The 20,146-nt window shown below is 53.6% G+C and overlaps 9 protein-coding genes across 9 annotated transcripts; 4 read left to right on the plus strand and 5 right to left on the minus strand.

Moving 5' to 3' along the window:
* Positions 1-351: 351 nt before the first annotated feature.
* On the plus strand, positions 352-1,563 carry BJX67DRAFT_381905 (STIMATE family protein; the record flags this gene model as incomplete). Its single annotated transcript, XM_071033105.1, has 2 exons — positions 352-810; positions 889-1,563. 2 exons carry the CDS (start codon positions 352-354, stop codon positions 1,561-1,563), a joined length of 1,134 nt encoding a protein of 377 aa, XP_070885359.1.
* Positions 1,564-1,762: 199 nt separating this feature from the next.
* BJX67DRAFT_137337 (WD40 repeat domain-containing protein) lies at positions 1,763-3,908 on the plus strand. The gene is made up of 2 exons (XM_071024605.1): positions 1,763-2,197; positions 2,256-3,908. The coding sequence occupies exons 1-2, from the start codon at positions 1,961-1,963 to the stop codon at positions 3,798-3,800; spliced, it is 1,782 nt and encodes a 593-aa protein (XP_070885360.1). The 5' UTR covers positions 1,763-1,960; the 3' UTR covers positions 3,801-3,908.
* A 280-nt stretch (positions 3,909-4,188) lies between these two features.
* On the minus strand, positions 4,189-5,894 carry BJX67DRAFT_372588 (putative hexokinase Kxk; the record flags this gene model as incomplete). Its single annotated transcript, XM_071031269.1, has 5 exons — positions 4,189-5,064; positions 5,115-5,522; positions 5,572-5,597; positions 5,654-5,776; positions 5,855-5,894. The coding sequence occupies 5 exons, from the start codon at positions 5,892-5,894 to the stop codon at positions 4,189-4,191; spliced, it is 1,473 nt and encodes a 490-aa protein (XP_070885361.1).
* A 567-nt stretch (positions 5,895-6,461) lies between these two features.
* On the plus strand, positions 6,462-7,344 carry BJX67DRAFT_137167 (uncharacterized protein). Its single transcript, XM_071024603.1, has 4 exons — positions 6,462-6,726; positions 6,783-6,899; positions 6,973-7,086; positions 7,147-7,344. The coding sequence occupies exons 1-4, from the start codon at positions 6,562-6,564 to the stop codon at positions 7,276-7,278; spliced, it is 528 nt and encodes a 175-aa protein (XP_070885362.1). The 5' UTR covers positions 6,462-6,561; the 3' UTR covers positions 7,279-7,344.
* On the minus strand, positions 7,112-8,649 carry BJX67DRAFT_137321 (SIR2 family NAD-dependent protein deacylase). The gene is made up of 2 exons (XM_071024604.1): positions 8,442-8,649; positions 7,112-8,367 (listed from the first exon to the last, which is right to left on the minus strand). Exons 1-2 carry the CDS (start codon positions 8,562-8,564, stop codon positions 7,411-7,413), a joined length of 1,080 nt encoding a protein of 359 aa, XP_070885363.1. The 5' UTR covers positions 8,565-8,649; the 3' UTR covers positions 7,112-7,410.
* A 324-nt stretch (positions 8,650-8,973) lies between these two features.
* Positions 8,974-11,966, plus strand: BJX67DRAFT_137721 (Golgi transport complex subunit COG4). Its single transcript, XM_071024611.1, has 2 exons — positions 8,974-10,273; positions 10,320-11,966. Exons 1-2 carry the CDS (start codon positions 9,068-9,070, stop codon positions 11,598-11,600), a joined length of 2,487 nt encoding a protein of 828 aa, XP_070885364.1. The 5' UTR covers positions 8,974-9,067; the 3' UTR covers positions 11,601-11,966.
* On the minus strand, positions 11,636-14,271 carry BJX67DRAFT_137464 (ammonium transporter). Its single transcript, XM_071024607.1, has 4 exons — positions 13,914-14,271; positions 13,520-13,851; positions 12,879-13,470; positions 11,636-12,820 (listed from the first exon to the last, which is right to left on the minus strand). Exons 1-4 carry the CDS (start codon positions 14,023-14,025, stop codon positions 12,225-12,227), a joined length of 1,632 nt encoding a protein of 543 aa, XP_070885365.1. The 5' UTR covers positions 14,026-14,271; the 3' UTR covers positions 11,636-12,224.
* Positions 14,272-15,270: 999 nt separating this feature from the next.
* On the minus strand, positions 15,271-16,317 carry BJX67DRAFT_137759 (uncharacterized protein). The gene has a single exon (XM_071024612.1). The coding sequence runs from the start codon at positions 15,965-15,967 to the stop codon at positions 15,386-15,388; it is 582 nt and encodes a 193-aa protein (XP_070885366.1). The 5' UTR covers positions 15,968-16,317; the 3' UTR covers positions 15,271-15,385.
* pmr1 (Ca(2+)/Mn(2+)-transporting P-type ATPase PMR1) lies at positions 16,127-19,981 on the minus strand. The gene is made up of 3 exons (XM_071024608.1): positions 19,516-19,981; positions 16,919-19,433; positions 16,127-16,857 (listed from the first exon to the last, which is right to left on the minus strand). The coding sequence occupies exons 1-3, from the start codon at positions 19,621-19,623 to the stop codon at positions 16,286-16,288; spliced, it is 3,195 nt and encodes a 1,064-aa protein (XP_070885367.1). The 5' UTR covers positions 19,624-19,981; the 3' UTR covers positions 16,127-16,285.
* Positions 19,982-20,146: the final 165 nt, after the last annotated feature.

Raw genomic sequence — 20,146 nt, forward strand, 5'->3', positions numbered from 1 at the left:
TAACAGGTCTGGGCACGCTAACCTGATGTAGAAATAGTGACCATAGCCCGCCTCTGCGGGGAGGCTGTGAAACCAAGTCACCCTCAGCGCCGCCCTGCTTTGCTCCTGTGTCCTCTTTCGTCGTCAAGGCTCCTTGCTGGCAAGAGAGTTCTTCTCTATCTCCACGCATCAAACATCTGCGACCCCATATCCTGCCTGATCCACCCATCCTCATGCGTGTCATCCACGCAGTCTACTGAGAGTCGTCTTGCATGACTGCATGACCGCCCTCACGACATCTCATCCTCTCAACCACCGTGCTTTTGCTCTCCAACTCTTCCTCTGGGGAGTGCATGTGAACTTGAATAGGCCATGGCTTTTCCGTCCATTCCGCTGCTATTCGCAACGATAGTGCTATTCGCAGCTTTTAACGTTGAGGCGCAGGCCTTGGTCTCCGCAACTCTCACTGCTACAAATCAATCACCAGCAGCATCAGCACCAACTGCAGCCCTACAAACTCCAACAAGCTCAAATACTTCCGGAAGTGACGATGATAATGGGGAGTGCCGGTTACTCGGGCCATTCTCGCTTCTCGTCCAAGCGGCATTAGGCATGCTGGCTCTACTATCGCTTGTCTATAAGCGGTGGAAAGAACGGCCCCAACGACCGGTGAAGGTGTGGGCGTTTGATGCCTCGAAACAAGTATTTGGTTCATCCATGCTACATCTGCTCAATCTTGTCATGTCTATGTTTTCGGCCGGGCAATTCGAGATCACAAGCCAATACAAGCCGAATCCATGTTCGTTTTACTTACTCAACCTGGGAATCGATGTGAGCCCCCCCGACCCGCTTCCTCCCAATTCGAGAGGGACATGTAACTGAGGCTGCTGCTAACACGCTTTCGATTAGACAACGCTTGGTATTCCGATTTTGATTTTCATTCTCCATTTCCTTAACCGCTTGGCGATGTATACTCCTCTTGCAAATCCTCCAGAGTCAATAGAATCTGGGAACTACGGCGAACCACCCCGTTTCGGCTGGTGGTTTAAACAGTCCATGGTTTACTTCATCGGTCTTCTGGGGATGAAGATCTGCGTCTTCTTCCTCATTCAGATGATCCCGCTCATCGTCAAAGTCGGCGATTGGGCATTACGATGGACAGAGGGCAACACCGCTATCCAAATAATCTTCGTCATGCTACTCTTCCCCGTCATCATGAATGCGATCCAGTACTATATTATCGACATCTTCATCAAGAAACCACTCTCCGTGTCCGACAACCCTGAAGACGACAATACCGCGGATGACAGCGCCCACGACGACCGCCACGCCTTACTGGCTGGCATGGATGATGGCGACGAATCCGATGGCGATACTGCGAACAAAAATAGCCAGCGGGCCCTACATAGTCCCTCGCATTCAAAAGAAATTTTGAATCGATTTGACTCCCCTCAGTTAGACCCAGTGATTGCACAAGAGTTTGCGTCTTCAGGATCGGGATCCACACCAACTCTGAGCAACCATGACGAATATGACGAGATGACGCTCCCTTCGAAACTAAATGTATCGCCGCAAAACCCCTGATGATCTTTTCTATGGCGTTCTGTGTTGGCGTTTGGAGACGGGATGGCTCTGAAATTTTTCCAATTACGATGTCTTATGATGTTGTGCTAGTTAGCTTTCACTTCTTCCCCATTGTACGAAAATATATATCTCAACTATTTAGAGTCGCCGGTATTCTGCGCTCGAAATGGTTGAAAGCTTGTCAAGTAGCACTTACGCACCGCCAGGTACACCGCCCAATTCTGCCGGTTCAGAAGAAAAGTTATTTTGCGGGCTTCGGAATTTCTGCAACCAAACCCTTGTCGAATGCCATTCATCCGACTCCCTTTCTCCTCACAGTTGGTAATCCCGTCTACGGTTCGCACGACAAACCCTGCTCGGCTCGATATCATACCAGGAATAGGGATTGGCCATTACGATGCCAAAAACAACTCTCCAACAGAAGAAACGCCGCGAGGAGAAAGTTCTCGAGAAGGATGAGACAGAGAAGAAGCTAGAAAGCCTACTTTTCGGTGACGGCGATGGATTTCAAGACGCATTGAAGAATGGGCAAGATGCCGACATGCTGGCTCTTATAGCCGTTTCCGACGAAAGCGCGGATGAAGCGGAGGGGGATCTTGAGGAGGAGAATCTGGACGATGTTGCCGATGCCGATGTGCGTGCTAATGTCGACTCCCCTCAAGAAGTCAAGCTTGCTAATGCTGGTCTAATAGCTTTTCTTTCTTGACTCCGGTGCTGGTCCGGTACCATCAGAGCTCGACGAGGCGCCTGTGACACCTGGTGAACCTGAAGACGAGGACGAGGAACTGGACGAGCTTCCCCCAGTATGGCACGATAGCGATGATGAGCGCATCACGGTTTCTCTAGCCAGCCAGAACAGACTGAGGAAACTGCGCGTTACCGAGTCGGAGGATGTGATAAGTGGAAAGGAATATATTCGGCGGCTCCGCAGACAGTACCTGCACCTCCATCCCACTCCCGATTGGGCCAACCCGAAGGTCAACAAGCAGGCGAATGAAGACGAAGATGACTCCGACCGTGTGGATGAAATGGATACGGATGACGAGGAAGCAACGCCTACGCAGCCTCTGGCGAAGCTCTTGCAGGTCGTCGACTTCACGAAGATCGAGAATCAGGGCCCAACGGGTGGCAGGCTGAAGCTGCGAAAGGAAGTTATCGGTATTCAACGACTGAAGGATATCGGGAAAGACCAGCCGGTAAGTATGCAACAGTTCGTCTCCTTACCTGTAGCTAATGTAGTTTGCAATATACAGTCTGCAGTCAGCTCGCTCTCCTTCCACCCTCATTACCCATTGATCCTCTCGTCAGGGCCAGCATCAACCCTCTTCGTCCATCATGTCGCCCCCGCTGCACCAGCCCCCAACCCCCTTCTCACGTCCCTCCACATCCGCAAAACGCCCATCACCACCTCCGCCTTTGCACCACCCGGCGGCAACCAGATCTATGCATCCGGCCGCCGCCGCTACTTCCACATCTGGGACCTAAACACGGGTAAAGTCGACAAGATCAACGGCTCCGCTGACCGTCGCGAGGAGCAAAAATCAATGGAACGCTTCAAACTCTCCCCCTGCGGCCGCTATATCGGCCTCGTCGGCTCAACCCGCAAGGGCGGCGGCGTCATCAACATCCACAACACAGGCACAGCGCAATGGATCGCACAGGTCCGCGTCGACGGCCGCGGCGGCATCGCTGACTTCGCCTGGTGGAAGAACGGCGACGGCATGACCGTCGTCAACCTCAACGGTGAAGTCTCCGAATGGGACGGCGAACTCAACCGCATCGTCGCACGCTGGAAGGACGCCGGCGGCGTAGGCACAACAGTCCTGCGTCTCGGCGGCGACCTCGCAGAACAAGGATCCCCCTCCTCCTCCCTCGGTCTGGACCGCTACATCGCAATAGGAAGTAAAAGCGGCATCGTCAACGTCTACGACCGCGCAGACTGGAACGCAACTACACTTCCGCGCAACCCCGAACCTATCCGAGCTCTAGACCAGCTCGTCACGCCAATCAGCCAGATCGAGTTTGCCCCCGACGGTCAGTTCCTCACTATGGCGAGTGAGGTTAAGAAGGATGCGCTGCGTCTCGTCCATCTCCCCTCTTGCACAGTTTACAAGAACTGGCCGACGCAGAGCACGCCTCTGGGGCGGATAACATCTGTCGCGATCTCGCCCAACTCGGAGTATTTGGCTGTTGGGAACGATCGGGGACGGATTCGGTTGTGGCAAATTCAGGGGTAGATGTACCTATCTATATCTGTACCTATATTTTGATCTCCCTTGCATCTCCAAGGGTATATAGAAAGGAGGACACGCCCGAGAAAATACAATGAGTCTTCCTGTAAAACTTCAAGTTGTGCAGTAAATTGTCTCCATGTCTAACATATCTAGCCCATGTCTATGACTTGAGATTATTCAAACAGCATGAAGAGGCTGAATCATGAAGCCTCACACATGCATTGTCTCTGGATACCTTATTTAGAGCACAAATATGTCCAGACCCATCATAACCAAGGAAGCCGTCCCCTCCCAATCGCAATGCCAACACCAATATCAAGAGACCATTACCAATCAATCAGATTCCTGACAGCGCCTTTCAAACTGAGTCTGCATGTTCACGCGCTTGTAATCAACATATATTCTTCATCTCCTGGGCGTTGCGGATACCAGCCAGATTGCCAGCACGAACTCGCTTAAGGGTCAGGGCGGCAATGAGGGCTGCACCAACACCAGATCCATCCTCGGCGGCGAGGATGGTGACCTTGTCCTTCTCGTCGGGTGCCCAGTCTAGGATCTCGCGCAGGGCCCGGGCACCGCGGGCTTTGAAGTGTGGGTACTTTGTGAAGACAGAACCGTCCGCGCCGACGTGGCAGGATTTGATGTTCTTCTTCGTGCAGATGGCGGCCACACCACAGGCAGAGAGGCGGGCGGCACGCGTACCGATCAGCTCAGCGAGCCGGCGCATCATTTCTAGCTCCGCTCGCGTGGCCTTGATCTTGAGCTTGTTTTGGACCAGCTCTCCTGTCTCTAGCAGGTTCTCGTATGGGTCCTCTTCAATCGCAGCTGGGAATGATGAGTCTAGGAGATAGGGGATTCGCAGCTGGGAAGTATCCTGATCCTGGAAGATGAGTCCCGGGCGGCTATCTAGGAGATCCACGAGGGCGAGACGGAAGATTTCACCGAGATACAGACCAGCAGTCATCTTCTCGAAGGCTTGCTGGCCAGGGCGGGGTGAGTCGCGGTCAATGATATGGTCGTACTTGGTGAGGGGGAGGACAATGTGTTCGTTGTCAAAGGCACCGTATTCACAGTTGATCGCAACGGGCATATCTGGGGGCAAGTTGTGGTGGGCCAACTTGGGCACGGAGCCGGCATCCTCCATGTACGCGGCATTGACACCAGTGCCGAAGATACAGCCAATCTTCATTTCAGGGTCAGTGTACGCGGACGCAATCATGGTTCCGGTCGTGTCGTTGATCAGGGCAGCAACCTTGATGGGAAGTCCCTGGAGCGGAGATTAGTCTTCGCAGTCTCTAGGAGCGGGTGGCGCCATACCCTCTCCTCAAAGATCTTCTCAAGAGGTGGCACAACATCCTCGCCCTCAACTCCGTCAATGTCGAAGCCCTTTGTCCAGCGCTGAAGAACGCCGTGATCGATGTAGTCCTGGGTAGCGGGATATGAAAAGGTGAAGCCCAGTGGCAGCTTAGATAGGTTCTCATTCTCGTGGTGGAATTGGAGGAATTGCTCAACGCAGTCGACAATGTATTCCCACAGCTCCTCCGCAGTGCCCGTTTTAAGCTCCTCGGGAATTCGGTACTTGGACTGAATGATGTCGAAACCACCCTTCTCCTCGGTCAGGGTAATCTCACAAACACGCAGGTTGGTACCGCCCATGTCAAGGGCGAGGAAAGTTCCCTGTTCGTCACCATCGGGGAAGCCCATCACCCAGGTGACGTTCATCGGCTGGGGGTCTGTTAGACATTGAGCATGGATCAGCAGCTCGGAAGCTTACAATGTTGCCACCCTTAACGGTGAGACCTAAAGGCGCAACGCGGTCAGAGAGGTGCAACTGTTTGTTGATGTACGTCACTTACCCTTCTCCAGCTCCTTGACGAAGTGGGCAACAATCTGCTTGAGCTTTGCGGCGTCGACAGTGAACATCTCTTCAAACTGCTTGATCTGCTCCAGGAGGTCCTGGGGCATGTCCGTCATGGACCCTGGAAGACATGATTAGGAATTGGCTCGAGGACAGCACCGGGATGTATGGACGAGGAGAAAGAGGAGCGGTGACGTACCCCGACGGGAGGGAGGACGTTTGGGGCCAACTCCGACCATCTTGGCGGGTTATAGTCGAAACAAAGATGGAGAGGAAAGGAATTGGATGGAAGGAGAGGGGAGAAGGGAAGAAATCTGGGGAGAATCCAGGGAAGACGGGGATGGTGAAGGGACGCAAAAAGAGGATGACGGTGAGGAAGATCAAGTGGGGGGGGGGGAGGAGCTCTTAGCTGAGGGTCTGGATTTTGTCACAACCCCACAAGACTCAATCTTCACCGGGCGATCATTTCGTCAGTCTTCCCAATTGCTTCGAAAAACAATTCTGAACTCCTCTCTTTTCTTCTCATACCGATTGTTCCACCATGCGAGTGCAGGAGATGTCAGCGGGCCGCCCGCTCGCTACTCCCCCTGCCTGTTACAAGGATTGATCACTTGTCCAGGCCAAAGACAGTATAGCCTTATTCCTCTGAGGAGATACAAAAGGAACGGCTCTCCAAATGATTTAAGTCTCCGTCGCTTTTTATAGCAGCATCCCGTGGCACAGAGTATAGTTCTCTCCCAACTAGTAGCTTTGCAAGACCGTATACTTTCCCTCATCACACCACCAGCCTCTCCAAACTTCCCGTGGATGGAGCGGAAATGACCGATTCCGTAGAAACTTATAAAAGAACCGAGGGGCACTTCCTAATGGATTCAGAATACAATCCTCCCGGATTCTTCATCCATCATGCTGCGGCTCCTCACCTCCATCCTGGCTCTATCTCTCACAGCAACTGCCTCCTCCGCCAAATATTCCCTCTACAACCGCCTGCTCCAGCTCGACTCGGGCCTCAGACAGACACATAACCTCCTCAACCGGGTCAGCAGAGAGGCACAAAACGCCGCTCCCGCCGTACGAACCCCTTCTCCGGCTTCTGAGTGTATACTCAGCAGTGACTCTAATCCTAGGACATCGTCAACTCCTACAACACCACCATAGTAGAGGGCACAAACACTCTCCAGCAACCATTTTCCTGGCCCTGTGCTGAATCGACACAGTTCGTCCTTTGTCTAGCTTATCACACGGTACCGCCCCCCTCCCCTCTAAGGAGGATGGCCCGTCCTTAATGTTGGGACGCGGGCGCTAACTGTATCTTAGTTTGCTATAACAAGCATCTCGTTATACGAAGACCTTACCGAGGACGCAGACAAGTTCGACTGGCATTTGCGGAGCGGATTTCAGAGTGGGTTTATGCAGATATACAATGAGAATGTGGCATGTCCTCACCCGGCCCCAAAGTGACAAGAAGCCATGGCTAACAAGCATTCACAGAATTTTGTCGCACAAATCGCCCCCCATGGACTTCCTCGTTGTCTGGAGAGTATCCAGCTCGACGACTCACTCATGAATCAAGCCTTCATAACGGCGTTTGATGCGCTCAATCCGTCTGCCGCTCCATCGTAGGAAGATGCTTCTAGGCAACTGCAATCCATTATCTAGAGTCTTACTCTAATCCGTATCTCATTATATGGTCGTGTTATCGTCTTCAAAGTAGCAGAGTAAACTCCCAACGCCACCGGAAGAGAGATCTTTACCCTATTTCTGAGCCAGATGAGGGAAAACATGCGCTAGCCCTGAGACTCTGTTGCTCTCTGGTGAGGGACCATCGAGCTTCCGTCGGACACGTTTTTGGTAAGCGTCCGAGATCTCCAACGTCCTATCTACCTCTGCGGTCAATCGATCGATCTCCTCCTCGAGCCGCTCCTCGCGCGTTGCAGGCGGTGCTAATTCTTCCTCCCGTGCCTTCTTGTTCGGGTTGGCTTCCTCCCACAGACGCTCAAGTTCTTCCTCCCACCCGAGAGCACGAGCAAACTTCCGTACGCCGTCATCACAGTCCCCCAGGATGAGGACATCGTCCGGACGAGACCCCATACCCCCAACCCGCTCCCGGTTGATGAGCACGCGTGGAGTCCCGTCTTTGCAGAACGAAGGGAGACTAGCAAATGGCTGTACAGAGAGACTCGTCCCCATGACGATGCACAGGTCCGCCTCTTCTGGGAGCGTCCGATTATGGAAAAATGACTCTGGTAGAGTTTCCCCGAAGAACACAATGTCTGGCTTCACCAAACCCCTACACACTGAGCAAAACGGTACCTCGCCCTTCGCAATGGCATGTTTCATCGGTTCATCGGGGTATTCCGATTTGCAGTCAATGCAGCGCTGGCTTGCGAAACTCCCGTGCGCTTCGACGATATGCTCCCCGGGCACGCCAGCCAGCCGCTCAAGGCAGTCGATGTTCTGCGTGAAGTGTTTCAGGAGAAGGCCCTTATCATGAAGTAATTTCACAAACGAATGAGCAATGGTAGGCCTGTATTGTCCTGGTGCTAGCTCCCGCGCCAAAGCGTAGAACGGCTTCGGGTTTTGTCTGAAGAAGTTGATATTGAAGACAGCTTCGGGATCCGGGAGATCTAGGTGGACAAGATTCGAGTATATACCGGTTTCTGGGGATCGGAAATCAGGGATTCCAGCGGACGTACTTATACCTGCTCCGACCTGCATTTATCGCCAGTGTCAGCCCCTCCAGCGAGCAGAGCGGGGGAGACCCAGTCAAGAGAATGGGCACATACCATCACCACAATCCGTCGCACATGTTTTTCCTTGATGTATTTCGCAACCGCATCCACAGTGCGCGCTTCTAGCACTGACGGACGAGTATTTTCGTCTACCAGCGTGGACGATTCATTGCCCATCCTGCGCGGCAAACCGCCGGTTTTAGGCCTGGCGTGCTGGTGCCTAGCTCTGCGGCGGCGCCCAATTGTGGCTGATTGAGATAGAGAATTGGGATTTCAATATTATCGGTGGCAAGATCAGAAGAAAGCCAGTTCGAGAATCCGTCGACGGTGTGTATGCGGCATGTTGCTCATTTCCTGTATGACGTTGGATTTTGCCCAACCCGATCTCTGCCTGAGGCATCACAAATTCTGTATCCTTCTCTTGAATAGAGCCGACATTGCATTGCTTCACATTCGATTGATCTGGCAGACACTCCTATCCCCTTGGTACAAAAACAGCACCCTTCACTAGAATGTCGAGATCGAGCACCGAGACATCGTCACCCAAAACTTTGCACAGCCAGCTCTCACCGCCCTGGCTTCTGCCACATCTCCAGTTCTCCAAGCAATCAATTATTCTCCTTGTATAGATCTCATTGTTAACCTCGCAGTCCGCCTCAATTGCCGCGGCTGCTGGGAGAATGTCTAATTCCACTCCAAATGCCGTCAATGGACACCCGGAATCTCCTTCCCCCGCCACGGAAGTCCTGAACCTCTCCTCCCCCTCTTCCAATATCTACAATGCCAGCTCCGTCGCCGAGATCAAGGCCACCTTGACCCACCTGCACGAGCAGGAGGCTACCGTGACAGCTCGCCTAGACGCCCTTGTCGCCTCTCAAAAAGATTTCTCGCGAGAACTAGGTCGATTGGACCTCGTCCGTGCCAATCTCGGCTCTCAAACCAGCACCACGCGAGCAATCAGCCATGGCATGCTTTCCGATGCCGCCTCAACCGCAAACCGCATTTCAAGCGCCGTCCGGCGGCTGGATTTGGAACAATCCAGGGTCAAAGCAACCCTAAAGATGGTGGAGCAGGTTGCAGAATTGAAAGCGTGTGTCCTAGGCGTGGCAGGATCCATGGGAGCCCCGCAGGACTGGGAGAAAGCAGCCAGTTATCTGAACCGGGCGTCCGAGGTACCCCCCGAAGTTGTACAGGGTGCCTTTGCGGCGGAGATGGTTCCCACGGCAGAGGTTCCAGATCCGCCGAATGTGACGCTGGATAACGCGGCCGAGTCGTTGTGTGGGTTGTTTCTACGGGAGTTCGACAAGGCTGTCAAGGAGAGTAACGGTGCGAAGATCACGCGGTTCTTCAAGCTTTTCCCCCTGATCGGGCGCTCCGAGGTAGGGTTGGACGTTTACGGGCGTTATGTCTGTCAGGGCGTCGCAGCAAAGGCGCGGTCGAATCTCAACATGGGAACCGGGCAGAAGGACGGTTTCTTCTATGCCAGTACTCTGACCAAGATTTTCGAACATATTGCGCAGATTATCGATGGCCACAGAGGGCTGGTTGAGCGCCACTATGGCCCGAGGAAGATGAATAGGGTGATCGAGCGTTTACAGCTGGAGGCAGACGTGCAAGGCGGGATTGTCCTCGATACCTGGAGCGATGAACGGCATATCGACCGCAAGCTCATGGATATAAAGTCGTACGCGTTCACCTTCCTTGTCCAGAGCTTCCTTCCGCCACAACGCACTGCAACGCCACGGTCAAACTCCCCGGGGACTCGGGACGGAGCTGCGGAGGACGAGGGTGTAGACATGAAGGAGATCGACGGGTTGCTGAACGAGATGACTGTCATGCTCGGACGGTGGTCGCTTTACTGCCGGTTCCTAGCTGAAACGTGCAATGTAAGTCTTCCTTTCTTTTCAACGGATCCGAACTAACTTTCTCGAGGCCGGCGACGAAGGGCAAAAGTTCAAGTTACCCCAGTTCTTGGGCGAGTCGACACTCGCCAGGAAAATTGGGGATCGGTTGATATCCCCCTTCAACGCCATGACGACGTTCTTCTTCCGGCGATCAGTCGAGAAGGCGTTCCAGCTCGATGAGCAGCCTTCCGGTCTGACACTCAACTCACAGCGACCATTGAAGGCAGACCCACCGCATATCACATCCGCCGTTGACGATATCATGTACATTGTTAACAAAGTCCTGCAACAGTCTCTTGCAACATCCCAGATCGCCGTCGTCAATAGCGTGGTACCAACTCTGTCGCGAGTGCTCGGGTCCGACTTCATCGGAATGACCCAGCGCAAGATGCGCGACGAATGCTATCCCCGCGCCACGCACCAAGGTGCTCCGCCAGAGCACATCGTCATTTCCTTCCTAGTCCTCATCAACAACCTCGATGTCGCGGTCGACTACATCTGGCGCATCATCCAAAATATCACCGAGTCCAAAAAGACAGTCACCGGCGCCGACGGACAACCTGAAGAAACCAATCAACTCCTCACCCTCTTCCCCTCCCCCGCAGATGCTGCCGTCGTCTCCCAAACCCTAACCTCCCTCACCTCCTCCTTCGAAGCAAAAGTCTCCGACCTCCTCACAGACGGCGTCCAAGTCATCTTCAACAACATCATCAAACACCGCCTCCGGCCCATCCTCTCCGACGCCTTTCGCGACATCGAATACCAACCCGCTTCGGACACCGCCCCACTAACAACCTACAACTCCGATCTCGACTCCGACAACGACTCCCCACACCACCCTTCCTCCCCCAGCGACCCCTCCGAGGGGCCTAGCGAACTCGTCCGCCCCCGCTTCCACAAAGCCTGGACAGACCTCCTTGCCCCCCTCTCCCGGATCCTAACCCACGCCGCCTTCGACCGCGTCCTAACAGTAACCCTCGCCTACCTCTCTCGCCTCCTCGAGAAGCGCCTCTGGTCTTACCAAGGGCGCGTCAACGCACTCGGCGCCACAAGGCTAGAGCGCGACGTATCCGGCCTCGTCAGCGCCGCCGTCGACATTCCCGGCTCGGGTTCCGGCGCCGGAGCCAGCGTCTCCGGGCGATACCGGCACCGAGAGGCGTTTGGGCGGTGCCTCCAGATGGTTCTTGTTATGGGGATGGATGACGACGAGTGGGATGATGTGTTGAAGGGTGGGGAGATGGCGGATGCGTTGGATAAGTTGAGTGGGGAGGAGAGGAGGAGGGTGAGGGGGATGGTTAGTAGGAGGTAGACGGAGTCTTCTTCTTTCCTTCCTCTATGATTTTATTTTCTTTTCTTTCTCGTGTTGGGAACCCCTTACAGAAATAGAGAATTGCATCAATGTATTATACTCAAAGAGTCGAGACTGCCCTAAATCACGAATAATCTGCACCCAACACCACCAGCATCCTCTTCGGCATACGCAGAAGTACTGGTTGGCACGAGGAGATCACGCAAGATCATCTCACATCTCTTTATCTATGCATCTGAGGTCTTTTCGAAGACTCAAAACCGAACCATGAACATGGAGAGAAAATATTTTCCTATATTAGTATATACAAGTTGTAATGATTCAATATCATCCAGGAATCACATTTGAATTCAAACCTCCCTGAAAGAAGTCGGATTTGAAATCAAAGACCAAGTTGTGGTTGATGGGAGGTCCCAAAAAGGGGGAGGAGGAAAACGCCCGCTGAAACTCGGTCTAGGCAAATTAGGGTAGACAAATAGATAGTATGTACCCGTAGACGGTAAAATAAAGCCCGTATAGTCGCAGAAAATGGCTCAGCCAGGAGTGGGAACAAAACAGAAGTGGATATCTCAGGCAACAGAACAAGGAGGCTAAACAAGTGCGATCGAAAAAATTGAGTCGAAACTAAGACGCTGGAGCCTCTTTCTCAGCCTCGGTCGGAATCGGCCGTTGGGTGGCTTCCTTGACGGTGATTTCTTGGACGCCCGACACTTCGCTTCCGCGGCTGTTCGATGCATCGGTCGGGGCCTGGCCGTCAAGCATCATGTCGCTGTGCTCGCCGATTCCGTAGCGTGCAGCAGCCGGGACCTCGTGGCCATCTGCGTGCTGGTCGTGCTTCTGAGGAGTCCAAGCGAGGTAGTCGCGGCGGACCTCAACGTAGTCGTATGCGAATTCGCCGAGCTGGTCGTCATCCATACCGAGGAGTTCGGCTTCTTCAGAGGCACGGAGCTTCAGGCCGGGGATGGCGTTGATGGCGTAGGCGATAATGGCTGAAACAACGAAGCAGTATGCGGAGGCGGCGACGATGAAGGCAATCTGGATGTAGAGCTGCTTCCAATTGTGAATAAGCCAGCCGCCCATGCCGGCACCAGTGTTGACGCCGTCCAGGCCGACAACGGCATCGTCGGCGAATAAGGCGTTGAAGATGAGGCCGACGATACCAGCGACGCCGTGCTCAGCGAACACATCCATGGAGTCATCAATACGGATCCAGTATTTAACTGCGAAATGTTAGTCAAATCAAATCTTACTTTAGAGGCTGGTTAGGTGAAAACGTACCCTTCGTGGAGTAGTTGCAAACGATACCGGTCACGATACCAAGAACAACACTGGCCCAGGGAGGAAGGAAACCGGAAGCGGGAGTGGCAGCAACAAGACCAGAGATGGTTCCAGAGCACCAGCCAACCATGGACCACTTGCGAGCCAAGCGCCAGTCAAGAATCACCCAGCTAATGGCAGCAAAAGCAGCCGTGAGGTTGGTGTTCCAGCAAGCCATCACTGCGCGCATATTTGCACCAAAAGACGAGCCACCGTTGAACCCAAGCCATCCAAACCAGAGGAAGACAGTTCCAAGAAGAATAAGGGAGACATTGTGAGGGCGGAAGTTGAGCATCATGCGCTCCTGGCGACGACCGAGGACCATGGAGTAGGCAAGAGCCGAGAGACCGGAGCCGATTTCGACGGGACCACCACCAGCATAATCCAGCACACCGTAGTTGAAAGCCCATCCGTTGACGTTCCATACCCAGCAAGCGACGGGGCAGTAAACGATCGTAGCCCAGACGAAGGTGAAGACCATAGCGGGAAGTAGACGCCCACGCTCGGCGACGGCGCCCATGATGATAGCAGCTGTGACTGCGCAGAATTGCATCTACACCGGTCAGCCAGATGTAATACAAGAGTAGGCTCGTAGAAGGTACCTGGTAAAAAGCATAGAGAAGGTTGGGAACCAAGGGAGAACCCGGGCTGGGGTCCGCAAGAACCTTCATCAACCCAAAGTTGCGGAGGTTTCCAATGAAGCCATTGGTGGCAGAGGGAGAGAAAGCCAACGAGTATCCCCAGAAATACCACTGGAAGGTAACCACACACATGGATCCCATGCAAGCCCAGATCATACTCAGGGCAGACTTGCGGCGAGCGAGACCCGAATATAGGAAGCCGAGACCGGGGACCATGAGCAAGACCATAGCGGAGGCGACGATAATATAGGCTTGGTCCCCCGCCTGATACCATTTGTTCAAGTTCTCCGTCCCTAGAAAGGCGAGTGTTAGAAGCGCACAAGGGGATCAAAGGGACGGTCGCGTGGTCGCATACTGGAATCGCCACCCAGGCCATTGGTGGCCAAGGTCGAGAAATCTGAAGGGGCGCCTGTCCAGTTGTACGAAGCGTACTCTGGGGCGTAAGGAGCCATGCCTTCAGTGGCCATGGCTGCGGGTTAGGGAAAGGGGTGAAGGGAAAACAAAGAAAAGCTGTGGAAGCGTCGTCCTCAGAGCCCGCGATCAACGTGGGCTTCTCTGTCGCAAGAGATGGTTTCAAGAGGATGCAGGGGACGTCCACCGAGTGTGGAGAAGAAACAGCCACGGGGACGGAGGATGATATATAAAAGACCGGCCAAGATCGGGTGGTGGAAGAGAAAGCGGGTGGATCAAGATACAAAAAAGATACAGAAGATAGTGAGCAATCAAATAACTAATTGAATTGAAAGTGCAAAAAGTCTAGGATCGACGAAGGCCGCGAGTGGGCCCGAGCCAGAGTTGCGCCTGGGAGGATCAGGACAAAATAATCGAAATTATTCATGGAGATTCTCAGCCTCCACTGTGTCTGAAAGACGAGCTGGGGAAAAAGCAAAAAAGCACAGGAGAAACCGAGGAAGGCGCGGAAAAAGATGAAACAGAAGCCGAAGAATAGAATCTGCAAATCAGATGGACAAAGCACAGTTAAATACCAGCACCGCTGACTGGCATGTCACGAGCCTCCAGGGCTGCCATTCTTTCTTTCCTGCATGGGCGAGCGATTCTTGAGAGTGCACGCTCCTTCGCCGCATAGACTTCAAGTCAGCGTCATCAACGGGCTCAAAGTAATGGTTTGGCATTGAGTATTCGAGTTAATCCTCCGGGGTGGCATCCATGGGAGCATTCTTGGATCCATTGGCTCGTGGGAAAGTTTCGATCGTGCCGGTGATGGGCAAGAGGCAAAGACACGCTCTGGTTTGAAGCCAAGCTTGGGGCAAGCCAAGGCTGTCGGGGCCGAAACCGCTCCTCTTTTGCCCTTCAGCCTGCGAGGGTTCCTCCGATATTTATGCTATCAGGCGAGAGTCCCTGTCCTGATCTCTATCTCCAGCTTCTCCGTCCTCCGCCTGCTTTCTTCATCCATCGCGACGCCGAAGATAACCTGCTGATAAGCGGTGTCGATGAGCCGTCAGCCTGCCATCCTGGGCAGAACTCTGAAGATGATCCCAAGACGGCTGTGAGCAGAGTTCCTTATCAGCCAATCTTTGAGGTAACAGCAGCAGGGAACTCTGTTTCGCCGTCATTGGCCTGTCGAGCGCAGAGATAAGGTCCTCCCGCCACTGTGGAGACTGCCTTGTCCATCTAATCTCTCTTCGGACTAGCGCATGATAAGGACTTTCCTACCCAATAAGAGCCTCCTTCAAGCAGAGAACATCCCAGCCGGGCGTCCCTCATTCTCCCGAGACCTCAAGTCGGTCGGGCGGGCTCGGAAGAGCGTCCCGGACCCAGGGACAGCTGGAGCAAGCTTCCAAGCTCCATCCTCGAACACCGCAGGTCTCAACCTTGGAAGTCTCGTGTCCAGCTTGTCGCGTGTCTTGGCGCTGATGTTGAGACAACATCTTTGAGAATTTTTCCGAGGACCGGCCAAGACATCAGCCCGATTTCTGGCGTTCTCCCCAGACGGTCCAAGATTCGAGGAGGATCGAAAACGACCCCAAGCAGCGAGCACACTGAGATCGAGGTTCTGGATGCGGTTCTTGCTAATCTCGACCATGTGGGGATGATCCTGCACTTCACATCTCCACGTGGATAACGGGAAACATCCCACCAGCCTGGTTTCCTCCCCTTCCAGCCATGTCTTAGCCTGACTGCTCGGGGCTGTCGTGGTTCAACCCACCCCCACGCGAGTTCCAGATCATCCGGGGAGTCCAGTGTCGGCCCTGGAGAGCTTCCCGCCAGAGCGGGGGGGTTCACTCGACTCTCCACGCCCAGACTTTCCAGAGTGCACCCCAGGAACTCGAACGACAAATATATCTGAAGAACTTGGAAGTCCAAATAAGATAAAACCCGCCGCGATTGGCTTCGACGATCCCTTGGCATGGGTTGAATCCATTTGTCATGGAAATCTCTGATTCGCATATCAGAACCATTCTGCGCAGGTGCTCTGATAACGGCGCAGCGGTTTGAGAACGGAGACAATTCCTCCGAAATACTCCCGAAGTCACCTCCAGGACCCTTCCCCGCTTGACGATCTCTTGTGGTGTCGGTCCCGGACGCCAACCGCTGGAAGTACCCATCGGTGTTCTCACGACAACACTCAAATATATATTGTAAAGCCACCAGTCCTGTTACGTTGCTGCCCTGGAACTCTCGCGGGATCACTTCGTAGACCGTTCCTCATTATTAGGTAGTATAACTATGGACATTGTACAAGCAAGTCTATACAAGATTGTATCTCTACACGTTCGCGCTATATCCAGCCCCGACCGCACGCCGCCGCTTCAGCGATTGATAGTATTTCCTTCCCTCGTCCACCCAAAAGACACTGCTTGAAATGCACACAAGCTTGAGCAAATGCGCCAGATTCAGTGGCTCCGTCTGAAACACCCTTTGCAAAAACGGGAGGTAGATCACACACGCCTGTCCCGCGAGAGATCCAAGCACGGCGTAGTTGAACATCTTGTTCCCGAAGAGACGGATCTCGCCGCGGAGGACCGACTTACCCTCGCTCCGGCATGTCAGCGCGTTAAACATGTCGAACAGCACAAAGCAGGTGAAGGTCATCGTCGTATCGTGAGCCGTCACCACCCGCGAGCGCTTCCCCGTCTGTACGCTGTCGTCATCGCCCATTTCGTAGATGTAAATAACCAATGTACCTAGCATGATCATCAAAGCCGATGTGAGGACCCGTTGGATGAGAGGTCGCGTCAGCACCCGTGCGGACTTGGGCCGTGGAGGCCGGGTCATGACAGCCGGGTCTACCGGCTCCACGCCGAGAGACTGCGCGGGCGGTCCATCCATGAGAATATCTGGTATGCTTTAGTAAAAGAAAGAAGAATCAAACTGACTGCGGATAGGAGAGACACCCACTGATCCATAGAATCTGCATTGCGTTTAGTGGATTCTTGAAGCCAAGGGTAGTGCTTAACAAAACAAGACTTAGAGCGGCAACGCTGGTGCTGAGCTGGAACGTAATGAAGTTCTGAATGTTGTAAAAGATTCCCTTGCCCTGTTCTATCGCGCGTAGTATTGTCGAGAAGTCGTCGTCCGTAAGAATCATGTCGGCCGCTTCTTTAGCAACGTCCGTGCCAAGTTTACCCATCGCGATCCCAATGTCGGCCTTCTTTAATGCAGGTGCATCATTCACACCATCTCCTGTCATCGCAACTACATCTCCGCGGGACTGTAGCGCACGTACGATTTTCATTTTGTGGTCGGGGCTGGTGCGAGCGAAGACTGAAACCGACGAAAGCGCTTGTGACAACTCTGTCATGCCCATCCGATCGATGTCCTGCCCACTGAGCACATTTCGTGATCCCGAGCTCTCCACAATGGGCATCCCGAGCTTCTTTGCAATCGCGACGGCGGTGGTTTCGGCATCGCCCGTAATCATTATGATCCTTACTCCGCCAGCCATGAGGCGGCGGATTGACTTATGAACATCCCGGCGGGGAGGGTCATTCATGCCGACCAATCCTGCAAATACCAGCCCACTGTAACGGTCATCCTCGTCTCCAGCGTCAAGTTTGCTGGGGGTAGCTGATCTGCTCCCAAGAAGTCTCCCCCTGCCTGCCTCTCTTACTGGCCCACTGGCAAACGACAGGACCCTGAGACCCTCTGAAGCCATGTGTTCAGCAGCGTGGCGCACGGCCTGACGCCGTGGCTCATCTAGTATGACCTCCCGGCCGTCCTTCGTTAAGTATGTATCGCAACGAGCGAGAACCTGCTCCAAGGCACCTTTTATATAGGCCATGCTAGGACCGCCATTCGAAGCTGTCGAGTCGCCGGGCGTCCCACTCCCGATTATTACTCCCATCCACTTGCGTTCGGAGCTGAAAGGCGTTTCGGCTACCCGAGCGCAGATACAATCCCGTACATCATCTTCCCCAAAAGCATCAAGCAGATCCAAGACAGCGACATCAGTTGGTTGGCCAACCCACCTGCTCTTCATCGACCCCGACGCCGTATCATCGGTGGAAGATAAGACCGCGGCAGATGACGCGGTAGCGGGTGAATTTGCGTGCACACGAGACAACCTGGCATTGTTGGCAATATTACCAATACGTAGGACAGTGCGAGCAGCTGGGCCTGGGGTGAGGGATGCGATGTCGTTGTGGACTTCGAACGGCTCGGGGCAGTCAAAATGCCACATCTTGGTAACTGTCATATGATTAAGGGTGAGCGTCCCGGTTTTGTCACTGCAGACGACATTCACTGAGCCAAGGGTTTCAACACTGGGAAGTCGGCGCATGATAGCTCCCCTCGAGGCCATGCGCAGGACACCAAGGGCAAGAGTAACAGTGACTATAATTGGGAGGCCTTCTGGAATAGCGGCAACCGCAAGCGAAACGCCAATGGTGAACATGTCAAGAAGTTTCCGGCCCTGGATCAGGCCGACAACGACGATCAAAGCGATGACTCCAAACGAGATATAACTTAATTCTTGACCTAGACGGTCCATTGACAGTTGTAAGGGTGTGCGGGGGCTCTCAATCTCTTGGAGGGAGGCTGAAATGCTGCCAAACTCCGTCTTAGCTCCGGTACCTATGACAATACCCTGGCCATATCCGGAGCGGACCAATGTCCCCATGAAAGCAATATTGTGCTGTTCATTTAGGCGTATATCCGCGCCCACGGCGCCGCTTGCCGGCGCATCGTAGAATGGTGATCGGGGAGGACTAACAATCTTGGGAGACTGCGAAGGAGGGTTCTTCAGATTGCGGATGGGGTCTGAAAACTTCGCCACAGGTTCGTTTTCACCAGTCAAATTCGATTCGTCAATTGTCAGATCTGTCGCAGCTGTGATTCGTACGTCAGCGGGAATCCGGTCGCCGACTGTGAACAAAACCAAGTCTCCCGGTACAAGTTCAGCAGCTGGTACCGTCGTGGATGCTTTGACGGCTGCGGAGGCTGAATTCGAGCTCGGACTCTTGCTCCGGAGCTCCCGCATCTCAAACTCTTCGTCTGGGACCGCGGATGTTGGGTGAACTATCGGAGGGCCGTTCATGGGAACATCACGGATCAAATGGGCGTGGTGTGGAACAAGACGATTTAGAGCTTCGAGGGACTTTTCGGACCGGTATTCCTGAACGAAACCAACGGTGACGACGATTGTTACGGCCAGAGTAATGCTCACTGCATCGTCGTAGTTTCCCATGAAGAAAGAAATTGCTGCAGACGCTAGAAGGAGTAGGATCAAAGTTTCCTTGAACTGCTTAAGGAACCTTAGCCACAAGGGTTCCGGTTCCTCATGGGGTAGTTCATTCGGGCCATCTCTTATAAACCGTATCTCCGCTTCGGTTGGGGTGAGTCCGTGGGCAAGGGAGGTCTGAAGGCGGTCCGCGGTCTCTTGAGGGTCCAACTGCGAGTATGCAGAGGTCGAAGCCTAGCACAAAATCCCATTAGCCATGGTTCTACTCGAGGGCTCGGAGAGATGTTAATAGGGTAGCACGAATTCAACCACTCACTGAAGGTGTCGCGCCGGAGCGTACTCCCGCGGGCGCTGTTGACGGAGATCTTGAACCAGAAGCCTGGGCATTATGAAGAGGAAGCGCAGGCGTAGCGGACCTTGACATTTCTCATGCTTGAAGGACAAATATTTTGTTTAAAATGATATCTTTGTTACCATCCCATCGAGGCAAGTAAGTAATGAGGGATAACCCTTGGGGCGGTTAAAGATACTGGTCTGGACAAAGTGCTTCAGACAAGTGTCTGAAACTGAGCTGCGACAAGGATGCTGAAGGCCACGTTCTTGTAATGAGACTTGGCAGGAGCTGAATCACCAACGAATTGCAGAGGTTTGAACAGCAGACCAAATGAACGAAGGTAACGGATGCTGCTTCTGTCTCGAAATCGCTAAACCAACAAAAAAGGGGAAATCGACGGAATCTGGAACTTTCGTCCAAGCGGCTCAGCTCCAACCAGGTTGGGGATATTAACGTCCAGCCCTTGAGCTGACAAAGCTGATGCTTGTCCTATTTGGGACGGACTTCGGATATTTTTATTTATCCGAGTTCCGGGGCCCAGTCCTGAATTCACTCGTCAGGTGATAACACGTGACTTCTGACTCCCAGCCACCCGTCGCCAGGTGACTGGTAG

This window comes from Aspergillus lucknowensis (assembly GCF_044049455.1).
Source record: "Aspergillus lucknowensis strain CBS 449.75 chromosome Unknown BJX67scaffold_25, whole genome shotgun sequence".
NCBI lineage: Eukaryota > Fungi > Ascomycota > Eurotiomycetes > Eurotiales > Aspergillaceae > Aspergillus > Aspergillus lucknowensis.